The sequence below is a fragment of the Chrysemys picta genome, chromosome 1 (genome assembly GCF_011386835.1).
Source record: "Chrysemys picta bellii isolate R12L10 chromosome 1, ASM1138683v2, whole genome shotgun sequence".
Lineage (NCBI taxonomy): Eukaryota > Metazoa > Chordata > Testudines > Emydidae > Chrysemys > Chrysemys picta.
In genome coordinates, this window is record NC_088791.1 from 5,477,011 (window position 1) to 5,493,511 (window position 16,501).

At 52.9% G+C, this 16,501-nt stretch overlaps 1 protein-coding gene and 1 long non-coding RNA gene across 4 annotated transcripts in view; one reads left to right on the plus strand and one right to left on the minus strand.

Moving 5' to 3' along the window:
* LOC101940135 (uncharacterized) lies at positions 1 to 16,281 on the minus strand. Of its 2 annotated transcripts, XR_010589218.1 has the most exons (5): positions 16,151 to 16,281; positions 9,370 to 9,480; positions 8,998 to 9,203; positions 8,469 to 8,575; positions 1 to 2,627 (listed from the first exon to the last, which is right to left on the minus strand). It is a non-coding gene; the product is annotated as an uncharacterized LOC101940135 (long non-coding RNA). The 2 variants fall into 2 exon arrangements; XR_010589219.1 differs by lacking the exon at positions 8,998 to 9,203.
* The window catches only part of TNPO3 (transportin 3), an 83,362-nt gene continuing 81,744 nt past the window's right edge, over positions 14,884 to 16,501 (plus strand). Inside the window, exon 1 of one of the 2 annotated variants that reach the window (XM_065551741.1) lies at positions 14,884 to 15,277. In XM_065551741.1, the coding sequence (XP_065407813.1) occupies positions 15,143 to 15,277 (135 nt within the window). In that variant the 5' untranslated portion in view covers positions 14,884 to 15,142. The remainder of the gene's footprint in view (positions 15,278 to 16,501) is intronic. The other variant, XM_065551744.1, reaches the window with a different exon arrangement.

Genomic DNA, 16,501 nt, shown 5'->3' on the forward strand with positions numbered 1-16,501 from the left:
AGTACTGCACAGGATCTTTTCAGGGGGAATAAGGCAAAACGCCACATTTATTAGTAATACATGTATTCATTAACACTGTATCATATGCATATAATATATTACACTTACACTCACACACACACACACAAACCCATTCCGTCTTGTTGTTACCAATTATTTGCTCCCCTTAACTTCACTGGCCAGGTGAGTTAGATGGGGGAGGGGGTGGAGCCGGGCTTCTGCCGATCCAGATCGATGCTCCCATGTTGACAAGACGAGACCCGGGGTCCTCTGCAAGACACCTCACTTTTATAGCAGCTTTTCTCTTATGCAAATCTATACCAGATTCAAACTCTGTGTCTGTGTCCATTGGTCCTTTGTGCTGCTTTCTTTTGAGTGTTGTCCCAATACTGCAAAGAGGGTGTTTCCAAAAGAAGGTGCTTGCTTCTAACCCCCAAGGCCGTCAGTATGTCTGCTTGTCTTTAATGAGCCCACTTGACACGTTTTATTGTTCTTGGGTCTGGCTCCCAGCCCCTCTCCAACAGTTGAGGCTGTCTGGAGGTGCTGCCTTCCATGCCTTGCTCATCCACACCTCATTCATTCAACAGGGCAATTGATTAAGAGTGGGGGGGGGGGGGGAGAGCTCTTGTTCTACTGCTAGCAAAAAGAAATTTTTCTTCTATCTTATTCTATCCTTAGGGGCTATAATATTATACCAAGGGCAATGCAAAGTTTCTAAATGAGGCTTTGATACAAAGTTCCATGAAAACAGAGGTCACACGTGGGTAGACCCACCACAAGGTTATATGAAGAGGCACAATGTAAAGTCATATGAAAATTATCAGAGATTGATCTACATAGGCAAAACAGGAGAGCAAATATTGCAAGCAACGCATCAACATTTACAGCTGCATGCTTCAGGCAGGGACAGCAAAGAGAATTCCTGGCCACTTAAATCGACGCATCGCCAGGAGAAAGAGAACCATACTGAGCATTCACGGAAAATACATAGGAAATTAAAAAGAATTCTTGCAAGCAGTCCAGTAGCTGTTCACTCAGACCATCTGATTGATTTAAAGCTAAAAGTACACAGCAAACACATATTGCAAGTATCAAAACGTGCAGTACATTGGTTCAAGTCCAAAACAAACTCCTCGCATGCTGGGCTTGAAATCAGGAGTAGAAGGAAGCAGAGGGGGTTTGTGGCTGACTCAGGGCATTTGGCTCTGAAGTGGCCTGCAGGGCTAGGCAGTGGTAACCTCCCTTCTTTTCCGGAGTACAGCGCTGATCTTGCCAGGGATCTCCCATTAGTCATCTGACACCATTTTGATGAAGTTTGCAAGCAGGCAATCTTTGGCCTTGGCTACACGTGAGAATTCACAGCGCTGCCGCTGTGTAGTCGCGCCGCCAGCGCTGCGAGAGAGCAAGCAAGTATTCCACTTCTCCGAGGGGAATAGCTTGCAGCGCTGCGAGCGAGCATGCAGCGCTGCAAGCGTTGATTACACTGGTGCTTTACAGCGCTGCACTCGCTGCGCTCGGGGGGGGGGGCGTTTTCACACCCCTGAGCGAAGCAAGTTGCAGTGCTGTACAGCGCCAGTGTAGCCAAGGCCTTTGAGATTTGCCTGAACGTTTCTCGGCAGGGCTGCTTTGTTTCTTCCACCCCCATAGGCAACTTTCTCACACCGCCCTGCAAGGAGTTCCACCAGCGCTAGGAGGAGTGCGGCCGCCTATGGCACCCACAGGAGTGTGTACTGGCCAGAATCACCACTGCCTGTAATACGTTTGGCAATATTTACCGCGCTGTCCCTCCAGTTATTAGCTGGGATGCCTAGCCGCCCCGCCCCCCCCCCACACTCCTCAGGGTTACAGGTTTTGAAAAGTGCCCCCTATGCACTCACCAGGCTGGGAACTGCTGACCTGTCCTAAAGTCAGCGGCTCTGAAGCTAGCCTGATGCTGTTCATTGTTTTATTAAGATCTTTATGGGAGCCTTTTAGGAAGATTTTTCTCTCTCTTTTCCTATCTGCCAACTCTTTAAATCTAACAATGTCTGTCTGGCCTGTTGTTAGCAGTGGCCTCAACGGAGGTACCCCTTCTGCACCTGCTGAAAAACTGACCTTGAGCAGAAGGAAGAAGACAAGGTCAAGGAAGGGCATGTTCGCCGGTCACCTCTGGAGCTCTGAGTCGGGGACAATCAAGATGTATTTATTTGGTCTTGCAAGACAGCCACGCAACCTCCAAAACCGTTAATCGACAATTCAGATGCCAGCAAACTACCGTTGAATCACGAAAGGATACAAATTAACACAAAGCAGCACACTGCCTGAGGATGGGGCACGGTCAAAGCACAAGGCCTTCTTCAACTGCCCAGCGCCACAATGGGCCCTTGAGTCACGGCTGTTCAAAGTCAGCAGACGGCCTTTCCACTTCCCCCCACCCTGCCAGCGACGGTTTCCCCCTTTGCTTTACGGATATTATGTAAAACACACCGTGCAGCGACAACCATCGGGATATTTGCCTTGGTGAGATCCAGCCTGGTTAACATCCTTACCATCTACCAAATGCACAGTACACTGTCATCCTGAACCTGCTCGGACGCCGATTAAATCTCTCCTTGTTGCTGGCCCAGTGCCCACTGCAGTTTCAGGAGCTAGGGAAGCAAAGGGCGGGTTAGGTTCCAGGATCACTACTGGTGTTTCAACCCCCTGACCAATGCAAATGTGCCACCAGCGAAGGGAGCCAAGTGTGCACATGCTCTCGTGATATTGCAATGCTGGCAGTGGTAAAACATCCTGGCGTAGACGTGGCTTTGATCGATGTGGAACTGTGTCTATGGCTGAACAATAAACGCATCCCTTGGGAAAGGCAATGAAGTGCCTGAACTGAGCAACCGCATCATTACAAGAGGGTAACCCGTGTCCTCACTTGTCTGTCAAATCCGCCGTTTAGCTGTTGAGCGTGTCAGGGCAAGATCTATTCTTTTCAGGGAAGTGCCGAGAACTGTTGTGGGACCTGTAAAATAGTTCTACACTGAAATCATGCTTGTGCCGTGAACCCACAAAAGCAAAGAAGCTTCCCTCAAGCTTCTCTGTATGGTAGGTGAAATAAGCCAAACCATGCCAATGAGTATGGAGGACACTGGAGGCCCTACCACCAAATGTCCTTGCTCTTGTAGGTTTACATTATAGTGAACATCAGCTCCTCTGTATTCAATTTCCCTTTATTTAAACTTTCAGCAATGTCATTGAGTAAAACTATAACAAGTAAAGAGCATGTCTTGGAATAAATAGAAGTATTACAGAGCCCCTGAATGTATCACAGCTCCCCAACTGCATTCCACCAATGCTGGAGACAGTCACATGGAACTAGGTGTGACAGATATTGCAACACCAAGCCGTCTCTCTAGATTAAACTGATGATTGGGTTGATGTCAGACTGTGTTCTCCTCCATGGGGGAGGGTAACCACAACTTCTACAGGAGCTAAAAACAGTCGAGGGTGGCTACCCCTGAGTCTGTAATTGACTCCTGAGAAACTCCAGCCCTGGGGTGGTTTGCATAGACTGATTCAAGCTGTGTTTTCCGGAGACTAGGAGACGAAGAAAGGGGTTTGGTATAAAAGTACGAGCTTGAACTAACTCGAGGTCTTCTTTCTGCACAGCAAACGGACAGGACCAGGTTTTTAAGGTCAGGCTTGACAAAGCCCTGGCTGGGATGATTGAGTTGGGGGGATTGGTCCTGCTTTGAGCAGGGGGTTGGACTAGATGACCTCCTGAGGTCCCTTCCGACCCTGATATTCTATGAGGACCTTCTGTCCAAGGGGGGCCCAAGTCTTGCAGAAGGGCTGGAAAGACTTTACCAGGGCACCATAAAACTGATGGTGACTCCTGGTATGCTTAGTGTGTGTTTAAATCTGTTTATTGTTTTTGTTAGGGTTAGAATGTGCTTGCTTAGAAAGAGCTGTGTGGTGACTCATCACTGCTCTTCATAGCCCTTGGAGAGAGAACAAAGTACAGGCGCTGGACGTTGAGCAGACTGGCTTGCTGGGGATATCAGTGTAAGGCCAGGAGCTGTGTGGCCTTAAAATCCCTGGTCAGAAGGGTGTGGAACAAGGGTCCCTTCCCAGAGACAGGTGATGGCTGGAGACCTGAGACCTGACCGGGCTTTCCTGGAGTGGACCACTGAGGGGTGGATTCAGTTACCCTGAAACTGTGACACTAGGTTTTAGCGTTCTCCTTCATAATGGAAATAAATGGTAACTAAACCAAACCAGAGGGGTAGCCGTGTTAGTCTGGATCTGTAAAAAGCGACAAAGAGTCCTGTGGCACCTTATAGACTAACAGACGTATTGGAGCATGAGCTTTGTCGCTTTAAACCAAACCAGTTGAACTGCATTTGTGAGAATACAAAGAACAACCCGTGTTATATAAAATCCAGCGGAACTCTCAAGTAATCCATCTGAAGTGGGACTGAAGCATGAGCTCAAAGATCAGCTACCTGGACGGCTGTCAGTACTCAAACTTCTCATCCAGAAAATCCGAGTATTAGCGGTTTTCACTGACTTTGTGTAGACAGCAAATACAGAACACTTGAAGTTTGTATTCAGTATTGGGTTACTCGCATTGCTCCTCAGCCCTCAGGAGAAGGCAAATCTCACCCTGGTGATCTAAGTTACTCAAAGACCTTTTCTGTTTATCCGGGCAAAGAGCATCACATATAGCAGTGTGTTTACAGCTCTAGTGCTGACGCATATGATGGGTCAGAACCCACCCACCTGTTCCTCCTCCATTTCCTTGACAGAATTAAATGTTCTCATGTTACTTTTATTTATATATGTGAAATTTACTAGCGTGTAAATTTATTGCATTAAATTTACTAGCCAAGAAGGAAGGGCCTGACTTTTGTCTTGCTCTAAGAGCTTGTCTATAAATTCACCAATGAAGTCCCCAAAGCATTTATATTTGTTACATGACCAGATCATGTGCAAGGGTATCAGCCTGGGGCTAGAACATTCCAGACAGGCAGGTGGCTCCCATCCCATGTGCTTAGGCTATTTATATGTCATGTATGCTATGTTTCAGAAAGCACTAACGGCATTAGAGGAGGGTTTTGCATTTTGCACCCGCATGACCCTTTGCATCTTGAAAATCTTTTTCTGATGAAAAAGTCTGCTTAGAATTGAATAGCAAAGGTCCTGAGGAAGGACACCTGGATTTGTCCTGTCATGATTAACATGTAGCAAGTAAACTGAAGAAATGTGGGCTTGGCTAAACTACCATTAAGTGGATACATAACTGGTTAAACAACCGCAAACTAAGAGTAACTATGAATGGAATGATGCAGGATTGGAGGGAGGTCTCAAGTGGGGTTCCACAGGGATCTGTTCTGGGTCTGGTGTTATTTATCATCTTTATTAATGATCTGGATGTAGGTATAGAGAGCAGACTGATCAGATTTGCAGATGACACAAAGCTTGGGGGGGTTGCCAACACTTTGGAGGATAGAGTTAAAATTCAAAGGGATCTTGATAAATTGGAGATCTGGATTACCGACAACAAAATGAAATTCAATAAAGACAAATATAAGATGCTCCACTTAGGGAAGAAAAACCAAATGCACAAATACAGAACGGGGGATAACTGGCTTGGTAGCAGCTCTGCTGAGAAGGATCTGGGAGTTGTGGTGCATCAAAACCTCAACGTGAGTCAGCAATGCGATGCAGTTGCAAAAAAGGCAACTGCAATTTTAGGTTGCATTAACAGAGGCATAACATGTAAATCACGGGAGGGGATAGTATCGCTCTACTCGGCACTGGGTAGGCCACAGCTGGAGAACTGTGTCCAATTTTGGTCACCAGTGTATGGAAAGGATGTAGAGAAATTGGAAAGGATTGAAAGCAAGCAACAAAGGGATGGAATGCAGCCGTATGGGGAAAGGCTGAAGAAACTGGGTACGGTTAGTTTGGAACAGCAGAGATTAAGTGGGGACATGATACTGGTCTTCAAATACCCAAAAGGCTGCCATAAAAAAAATGGAGAAAAGTTGTTCTCTCTTGCCACAGAGGGCAGGTCAAGGGGCGATGGGTTCAAACTACAGCACAGCAGATTAAGAAAAACTTCCTAACTGTACGGCGACATTCTGATCTCACATCAGTGTAAATCCAGAGCAGTTTCACTTATGTCAGTGGTGTCATTCCAGAGTTATGCCTATGTAGCAGGTCAGCATCTGGCCCTAAACGAGACAGAGCACAGCAAAGGCTGACAATAAATAATTGGAGGTATGGGAGACTGAGAATTATAAAAGTGAAACAAGAGTGAAGGTTATTGCTACTTCCTGTTTTATGTGGAGCCAGATTCTGCCATCTTTCCTCTGAGTAGTCACTGTTGACTTGAGGAATAAGGTCTACTTATATGGTAGAATAGGATACACTATAGGATATACTAAAGAATATTCCACATGAAATCTATCCCTTTGTATTTATAAGGAAAGGGGCCAACATTTTCAAAGTTAGGCACTTAAATCCCGATGTGATTTAGGACACTTAACATGGGGAAATAGATTCAATGTGTGTAATGACCCAGCCACTCCCAGTCTCTATTCAAGCCCAAGTTAATGGTATCTAGTTTGCAAATTAATTCTAGTTCAGCAGTTTCTCGTTGGAGCCTGTTTTTGAAGCTTTTCTGTTGCAAAACTGCCACCTTTAAGTCTGTTACTGAGTGACCAGAGAGGCTGAAGTGTTCTCCTACTGGTTTTTGAATGTTATGATTCCTGATGTCAGATGTAAGTATCCTCACACCTTCTTGTCAACTGTCTGGAATGGGCCATATTGATTATCACTACAAACGTTTTTTTTCTCCTGCTGATAGCTCATCTAAATTAATTAGCCTCTTAGAGTTGGTATGGCAACTCCCACCTTTTCATGTTCTCTGTATGTATATACATCTTCTTACTATATGTTCCATTTGATGCATCCGAAGAAGTGGGCTGTAGCCCACAATAGCTTATGCTCAAATAAATTTGTTAGTCTCTAAGGTGCCACAAGGACTCCTGTTCTTTTTGTGGATACAGACTAACACGGCTGCTACTCTGAAACCTGTCTATATGTAGCTAGGCTCACATGTTTGTGTACATTTTGTAAACCCAGTTATTTGGAACCCTCTCTGCCTTGGTAGTGTCTACCTATTATTTTGTTGTGCAAAGAGCAATAGACACAACAGTTATTTAGCTGGAACACGGTATGGCTGTCCCTGAAGAAAAGGGCCGCCTCTGAAAATTGGCTGCAAAACCTTTGACATCATCCCGCTAGTCATGACTATGGGAGTTTCCTTCCATCTGTTTAAGTCTGAACTTTAGCTGTGTCTGCTCTTCTCTAGTTTGGGTTCTACGGATAAGACGCCTCCGAAGTACAATTTTTATTCCTTAGTACGGTTTGTGAAACCGAGACGGATCCACTGACGAGCCCAGCCTTGATCTGAGGGTTATTCAAATTATTTTTATACTCTGAAAATGTTGAAAAAGCTTTTATTGTTTGGATGATCTCTAGTGTGTACGTTTACTGTGTTTAACAATATATCTGGTGCATGCAGGATTATTTCATGAACAGTGTAGCACAATGCGATTCTCTGAAACGTATTACTGCCACTCCCAGTGAGTCCAATGAAAGCATGAACAGAAAGAGTGAAACAGAGGACATACTTTTCCATAGCCCGGGGGGGGATGAAGAGGATCAGAAAGAGACAACAACCCCATCTAATGTGTAACTGAGGAGAATATCCAGACAATACATTCCATTCCCAGCCCATTACAAAGGTTTTTCCTCATGGACTGGGCCACTCCACAGACAAATATTATTTTTCCGTCTCTAGTCACTCTGGAGGTGTGGAACAACATGAGAGATCCCACCAAATAGCTAGTGGAGATTTGTGGCTCATGTCTTCTTAGCATGAAACCTGCCTGAAATTCATGGATAGTCATGAATCTCCCCTTTGCTAACAGAGGAAAATCCTATCCAGCTGAAACGCTGGCTTGTTGATGGATTGGCAGAATTGTACCTGTTGTTCCCATCCAGTAACTGACTGACCCCTAAATGTCCTCTAATTCTGCCTCACCCACACGGAACACCTGCAATCACCAATGACGTCTAAGACAAATGCCGTACAAGGGTGGTAAGATTAGAATATCCGCGGTGTAAGACTAAATTTGATCGCGGCATGAGAAGTTTAAGCAACTCTATGCCACAGCTCTCAAGGAGACCAAGAGAACCTTTTTCTCCGCAGCCACAGCTGCTGCAAAATGTCAATCAGTGGAAATGTTTAGGATACTGCCCCACTTAAACAATGCAGATTGCCTTCCATCAGTCTCCGATTCAAGGAGACTCCTGCTGCAAAATGCTCTCACCCTACTGGGGGATGGGGGGGAGATAAAAATCTGAGATAGTTTTTCCAGGCCTGAGGAAACAACATCAGAACAGTGGGCTGTGAACATGACATCTACCTTGAGCTTCTGGGATGGATCCAGGAATAGAAGGCTGTCCACAGAGCCCCAGATGGAACATGATGCTTCTCAGAATTCAGCCCGTTCATTCTCACAGCAGGAAGTTGCTGAAACACAGAAGGAGATCCAAACTACCACAAACTGACCCATGTTCTTCCGGGCTGGTGAAGGCCCTGGTGCTCTGGATTGCCTTTCTACCACAGACAGTCAATGTCTCCTCTTAAGAAACAACCTATTACCCACCCTAAGACACGCAGTAGTCGCAAGGACCATCACTCACCAGCTATCACCCATGATCTAAACTCCATTTCTAAGCAACGTAATTGAGAAAGCGGCAAAGAGCTGGTTCCTTCTGCTTAAGTGGACCCCATCTAATCAAAATAGTCTCACATCACAGAAAGCACTCTGTTGCTTCGTTAATCAAAACAATCTTTTTATCTACAATGCTGGCATCTCCCTTTGTTGGTCCCCACTATCAATGTGCTCCTTTCTTGCCACCAGAAAGATGTCTTAGCTCATAAGCACTGACCTCATCGTAAGTTCTCTTTACAGGCCTCGCAAGTGATTTCTGAGTCCACATCTTCTAATTTTAGTTAGCAATTGCCACCTTTCCTCTCATCTCTAGATTACTGATTCAGTCTTCTGCCAGGCTCATAGTGCTGAAGGACTGTTACCAGTTGGTTGGTTGGTGGTCTCAGTGCATTATCTAGCAGATCGTTTCTGTGATGTGGACACCTGTGAACACAGATGGGTCTGCTGTTGGCAGTTTCAGTAGAGATGTAAGGACGGAATAGGTGAGAAAGACTGAGCTATTCTCTCAGTTCATACAGTGGTCTTTCCAGGTCACATTTGAAACTCATAGATGGGGGAGTGAGGGAAGCTTACACTGTCTATGCTCTACCTGTTCTGTAGTAAATGGGAAGCTTCAGGCTCCAGAACTTCCAATCCAGCATCTTTCATGTCTCAGCCGAAGGTCACATAATTCAGCACCATTCACGAGCACTAAATTCACCTAAACAGTTGTAATAGAATAATTTTTAGGAAGGAAATAGGTTTAGATTATAAACTTCTCAAGGTAGACAAGAAACCTGTCCTGTGTTCCGTACAGCATGGAGCATGTTGTGAATTCTCAACAAATACATTAATTTATGGAATTATCTTCCCCAGGGGCTTTTCCTCTAAGTTCCCAAAGAGGAAATTCTCGATTTCAACCCCTTTTTGTTTGTTTCCCCGGTTCTTTTTTTTCTGCTTTCTTTGTAATTTTGTATTCATTGATTTTTGTCTTTGATGCAGTGCAGCGAGCCTGCAAAACTTCAATGCAAGCAGGAACGAACAAGCTACTACCCTGGTAGTACCCCAACCTAGACCCCTCAACAAAATTAAAACACTGGCAGCTGCTCTAAGATCATTACAATGAATAAAGGTTACAAAAAACTACTGTAGCTACCAAAGGAATTTCACAACCCTTTCATAACTCAATTTTGGTTATGGGTTATTTCTTTCTTTCTTTACTTGATTATTTACTCTTCATGGACCAAGACTCCATGTACTAGGTCAGTAGCTAGACCACCTCAGCCCACTATCTAATTAACTCTCACAACAAAAGCTGGATCGGGCCTGGTCAGTACTTGAATGTGTTCTTTTTTTTTTTAAAAGTCAGGTACTGCATGACATGGAAGTTGTAAACATGCTCTTCCTTCTAAGAGTATTAAACGACATGGCATCAGGGCCACCGTGACACAAAGCCGAATTCCTGAACACTCATGCTAAAGGTCAGACTAGACTTTTCACAAGAGGAGGTTTGTTAGCCTCATAGACTGGGCAAAATATGAGCGTGTATAATTACATTTTACTTTTCTCCATTCCCACTGCAAGTTCAATTGGACATTCGAGTCTTCTTTCAATTGTTGTGCAGCATTGCAATGCATTGTTAAACAGCCGCCACCTTTAATGTCAGAGGTGGTTCCATTTTAGTGGCGGGTGAAGTGATTTTGCTGTGTGTATCATCTCTAAAGCAGTGGTTTTCAAACTGTTGGTCGCGACCCAGTACTGGGTCGGAAATGTAAGACACTGGATCGCAGCGGCTCTGGTCAGCATCATTGACCGGGCCGTTAAAAGTCCTGTTGGCAGTGCTGCCCGGCTAAGGCAGGCTAGTCCCCACCTGTTCTGACACTGCGCTGCGTCCCGGAAATGGCCAGCAGCAAGTCTGGCTCCTAGATGGGGGGGGTCACGGGGCACCACACGCTGCCACCGCCCTGAGCACCGGCTCTGCACTCCCATTGGCCAGGAACCGGCCAATGGGAGCTGGGGGGGGGAACAAGTGTCTGCAGGCGAGAGCCACACAGAGCCGCTTGCGCGCCGCCATCTAGGAGCCGGACCTGATGCTGGCCGCTTCTGTGGCACAGTGCAGTCTGCAGTGCTAGGACAGGCAGGAAGCCTGCCTTAGCACCCCCGCTGCACTGCTGATTGGGAGCTGCCTGAGGTAAGTCTGCACCCCAACCCCCTGCCCCGAGCCCCCCCAAACCCAGAGCCCCCTCCTGCACCCCAAACCCCTCATCCCCAGCCTGAGCCCAGAGCCTGCACCTCCAGCCCAGAGCCCCTCCCACACCCCAAACCCCTCATCCCCAGCTCCGTTGGGTCACAGGCATCAAACAATTTTCTTCAACTGGGTCGCTAGAAAAAAAGTTTGAAAACCACTGCTCTAAAGGATTTTATAGAGAGAGAATATATTATGCTAAGTATATAGATAATAGAATATATTATGCTAATAAGGGCTGACTTTCACCTTATTTAAATCTCAATTTTTAGCCATATCGGGGGGGGGGGGGGGGAGGAGAATCATGAAAAGCGTAGCCTTTATGGTGCCACAAGCCATAAACCGTAAGAAATATCATTTTAGTGCTCATCTTGCCATGCGCTATGGGTGAGACATTTTTGCCCAATTCTATAAATGCACTCCAGTATACGGCCCCCACTGCTCCCAGAAATCCACTGAGTAGCCCCTAGAAAGCCTCAGCTGTACTGAACCGGTAAATAAATTATCCAACTAGCAGTGTAGAAACAATGGCTAAAAAGTGTTACCACTTTCCCCAGTAATCCGGAAAGCGCCATCTTATCAGGCAGCAGGCAGATAAGATGCCCTTTATCTGTGGTGATGGGAGCAAGGACAAAGCGCCTTGTTATTCAGAAAGTGACTTTTAAAATTGGGTCACTCGTCTGAGCTGGGACAAGAAGGGTGTCATAAGGAGGAGGGAGAAAACTTGTTCACCTTAGCCTCTAAGGATAGAACCAGAAGCAATGGGTTTAAACTGCAGCAAGGGAGGTCTAGGTTGGACATTAGGAAAAACTTCCTAACTGTCAGGGTGGTTAAACACTGGAATAAATTGCCCAGGGAGGTTGTGGAATCTCCATCTCTGGAGATATTTAAGAGTAGGTTAGATAAATGTCTATCAGGGATGGTCTAGACAGTATTTGGTCCTGCCATGCGGGCAGGGGACTGGACTCGATGACCTCTCGAGGTCCCTTCCAGTCCTAGAATCTATGAATCTATGAAGAACAAGACACTCCTTGGAATGTGGATAAGGAGCAGTCCCAGATGAGTGTCAGGCAAGGCCTAACAGCTGGCAGAGATTGTTTTTTGACTAATAGAGCAGACAACGCCCAAGGGGGGGGGAGCAGTCCCCAGGTATGTATATGTGTGTGTTTCAGGGGATTGTTGGGCAGGACTTGGCTGAAGGTACAGCCAGGTAGTGTGAGTTGAGCAGGGCAGCCCCCAGGGGTGCGTGTTTGGGGCATGGGAGCTGGGCAGAAGGCACAGCTAGGTGGGGTTGTTCCAGTGGTGGTGATGGAGGAGGACTGCCCCCAGTTACGTGTGTGTTTGGAAGGTAGGGGGCTGGGCAGCAGTGAACTGAGGGCACAGCCAGCTAGGGGGATTGAGCAGCGCCAGAACAGCCCCCAGGTGTGTTTGGGGATGGGGGGGCACAGCCAGGTGGGATGAGCAGGGCTGGGGAAGAGGGCAACCCCTAGAGGTGTTTGGGGGTGTGGAGCTGGGCAGGTGGGTTTTAGCAGGGCAGGAGGGCCAGGGCAGCCCCCTGGAGCGTTTGGGGGGTACAGGGTACAGCCAGGTGGGAGGAGCAAGGGAAGGAAGGGTAGCCCCAGATGTGTTTGCGGAGCAGGGCCAGGGGTGTGGGGAGGGCAGGCTGAGCAGGGGAGGAGCTCCCAGGTGTGTTTGGTGGTGGAAAAGCTAGGGGGGTGGGACGGGAAAGGTCAGAGGGATGGCAGTCCTCAGGAGTGTTTGGAGTGGGAGCTGGGAGGATGGGATGAGCAGGGCTGGAGAGGCTGGGCAGGCCCTAGGTGTGGTTAAGCAGGGCTGGAGGGGCTGGGCAGACCCCAGGTGTGGTGGGGGAGGGAGGGTTTTGAGCAGGGCTGGAGGGGCTGGGCAGGCCCCAGGTATGGTTGGGGATGGGGGGGTGGGGTTGAGCACGGCTGGGCAGGCACCAGGTGTGGTTGGGGTTGAGCGGGGCTGGGAGGCCCCAGGTGTGGTGGAGAGGGGAGGGTTGAGCAGGGCTTGAGGGGGAGGTTGAGTAGGGCTGGAGGGGCTAGGCAGGCCCCGGGTGTAGTTGGGGAGCGGGGGAGGGTTGAGCAGGGCTGGACGGGGAGGGGGGGTTGAGCAGGGTTGGACAGGCCCTAGGTGTGGTTGGGGATGGGAGGGCTGAGCAGGACTGGATGGGGAGCGGGGGTTGAGCAGGGTTGGACAGGCCCCAGGTGTGGTTGGGGATGGGAGGGCTGAGCAGGACTGGACAGGGAGGGGGGGTTGAGGAGGGCTAGAGGGGCTGGGCAGGCCCCAGGTGTGGTTCGGGATCGGGGGAGGGTTGAGCAGGGCTGGACGGGGAGGGGGGGTTGAGCAGGGTTGGACAGGCCCTAGGTGTGGTTGGGGAGGAGGAGGACTGGATGGGGAGTGGGGGTTGAGCGGGGCTGGGCAGGCCCCAGGTGTGGTTGGGGAGGAGGAGGACTGGATGGGGAGTGGGGGTTGAGCGGGGCTGGGCAGGCCTCAGGTGTGGTTGGGGATGGGAGGGCTAAGCAGGACTGGACGGGGAGGGGGGGTTGAGCAGGGCTAGAGGGGCTGGGCAGGCCCCAGGTGTGGTTGGGGAGGGGGGGAGGAGGAGGACTGGACGGGGAGGGGGGGTTGAGCAGGGTTGGACAGGCCCAGGTGTGGTTGGGGAGGAGGAGCAGGACTGGACGGGGAGGGGGGATTGAGCAGGATTAGAGGGGCTGGGCAGGCCCCAGGTGTGGTTGGGGATCGGGGGAGGGTTGAGCAGGACTGGACGGGGAGGGGGGGTTGAGCAGGGTTGGACAGGCCCAGGTGTGGTTGGGGAGGAGGAGCACTGGATGGGGGGGGGGGGGGTTGAGCGGGGCTGGGCAGGCCCCAGGTGTGGTTGGGGATTGGGGCTGAGCTGGACGGGGAGTGGGGATTAGCAGGGTTAGAGGGGCTGGGCAGGCCCCAGGTGTGGTTGGGGATCGGGGCTGAGCTGGACGGGGAGGGGGGATTGAGCGGGGCTGGGCAGGCCCCAGGTGTGGTTGGGGATCGGGGCTGAGCTGGACGGGGAGTGGGGATTAGCAGGGTTAGAGGGGCTGGGCAGGCCCCAGGTGTGGTTGGGGATCGGGGCTGAGCTGGACGGGGAGGGGGGATTGAGCGGGGCTGGGCAGGCCCCAGGTGTGGTTGGGGATCGGGGCTGAGCTGGACGGGGAGGGGGGATTAGCAGGGTTAGAGGGGCTGGGCAGGCCCCAGGTGTGGTTGGGGATCGGGGCTGAGCTGGATGGGGAGGGGGGATTGAGCGGGGCTGGGCAGGCCCCAGGTGTGGTTGGGGATCGGGGCTGAGCTGGACGGGGAGGGGGGATTAGCAGGGTTAGAGGGGCTGGGCAGGCCCCAGGTGTGGTTGGGGATCGGGGCTGAGCTGGACGGGGAGGGGGGATTGAGCGGGGCTGGGCAGGCCCCAGGTGTGGTTGGGGATCGGGGCTGAGCTGGACGGGGAGGGGGGATTAGCAGGGTTAGAGGGGCTGGGCAGGCCCAGGTGTGGTTGGGGAGGGAAGGGGGGGGGGGGCACAGGCAGGTGGGATGAGCAGGGCCGGCTGGGCGTGGGGGCGGCTCTAGGCCGGCTGCCCGCCCGGGGAGGTGGCAGGCCCGGTCGGGGGGAGCCGCAGGGCCCGGGGAGGGGGGTTATTCGGAGGACCGGGCCGTGGCGGGAGGGATGCCGGGGCTCGGCAGGGCCTGGCCCTGCGGAAGGGGGCCCGAGCAGGAGGGGGAGCCTCCTTCCCGCCTCTCAGAGCGGGTCACTTCCGGGTGCGGGGGACAGGTGTGGCGGTGGCACCGGCCGGAAGTGCGCTGGGGGCAGCCGGGGGCGGTGCCGGAGGGGGGGGGGGCTGCGCCCTGGCTGCGCAGCCGCGTATCCGCGCGCTAGGCTGGCCGGGCCTGCAGGCTCCGCGGCGGCCGGGCGGGAGCGCTGTGCGGGCGGAACGCGGTGCGCGGGCTGCGCGCTTCCGGGGGGCCGCGTTCTGGGTGACACCGCCCCTCCCGGTAACGGACACGGCCGGGCGAGGAGATGGCGGCGGCCTGGAGCGGCGGCTGCTGAGGGGCTGGAGCCGGGCGCGGAGCGGCCTGTGCGGGACCCGGAGCCATGGAGGGCGGCGGAGGCAGCGCGGGGAAGCCGAGCCTGCAGCTCGTGTACCAGGCGGTACAGGCGCTTTACCACGACCCGGACCCGAGCGGCAAGGAGCGGGCGAGCTGCTGGCTGGGGGAGCTGCAGAGATCGGTGAGCGGCGCGGGCCGGGCCGGGCGGGAGCGGCGGGGAGCGGGCCGGGCGCGGGGAGAGCTGCGGGGAGCGGGCCGGGCGCGGGGGGAGCTGCGGGGAGCGGGCCGGGCGCGGGGAGAGCTGCGGGGAGCCGGGCGGGCCGGGGGGGGAGCTGCGGGGAGCGGGCCGGGCGGCGGGGCAGAGGTCGGGGAGCGGGCCGGCTGGGCCGGGTGGGGGGGCGGCAGAGATCGGGGAACGGGCCGGGCGCGGGGGGGGGGGAGCGGCGGGGAACGGGCCGGAGGGGAGCGGGGAACGGGCCGGGCGCGTGGGGAGCGCTGCGGGGAGCTGGGCGGGAGCTGCGGGGAGCGGGCCGGGTCGGGAGGAGCTGCGTGGAGCCGGCCGGGCAGAGAGCGGGGAACGGGCCGGAGGGGAGCGGCGGGGAGCCGGGCGGGACGGGCGCGGAGGGAGCCGGGCGGGACGGGGGTTTGGAGAGAGCGGTTGCCCGAACCGATCGGCTGGGAGCGGGGCCTGGGGAGATCGGGCTGGGCCATGGCGCCGGGTGATCTCGCCCAGGGGGATCGGGCGGGGCCTGGGGAACGGGGCGATCGGGGGGAGCCCGGCAGCGGGGCCGGGCCGGGCATAGCGCTGGGGGAGCTCGGCGAGGGGGACCCGGGCGGCGGCGCTTGGGCGGCCCCGGCGGAGGGCTCGGGGCGGCGAGTTCGGCCTTGGCGCTCCCCGAGCCTCAGCGCGGAGCCGGCTGGTGTTGGGGGCGGAGCTGGGGCCGGGCCCCGTGCGCTGGAGGCGGCCTGGCAGCAGGGCTAGGCCCGTGCGGAGGCCTGTAGTGCGGCCGGCTGGAGGCCGCGTGTTGCGGGGAGGCCGGGATCGGAGACTCACCGCCTTTCCCCGGGGTCTGGCTCCCGCAGCGGGCGCCGGGCCGGGGGCGGGACGGTTACTGGGACTGGGTTTCTCGGGTCCACACCACGCGAGTGCGGAGGGCAGCAGGCCGGGACTGAGTGTCTCTGCCGGGCGGGGACAGATCCGGGGCTCGGTCTCTCCCCACTCCCAGAGAGAGGGAGGGGGCTCCGGGCCCTCTCAGTGGTGGGGTGGGGGCGAGCTGGCTCCACGTGGGAGCCTTGGGCACTTGTTCTCCGGTGAGATTCCCGGCTGGCAGCCTGTCCCGGGGCTCCGGGTGCCGAACCTCCTGCTCGCCAGCCTGGACTAAGAGCAGTCTCGTGTTTTCTGGTG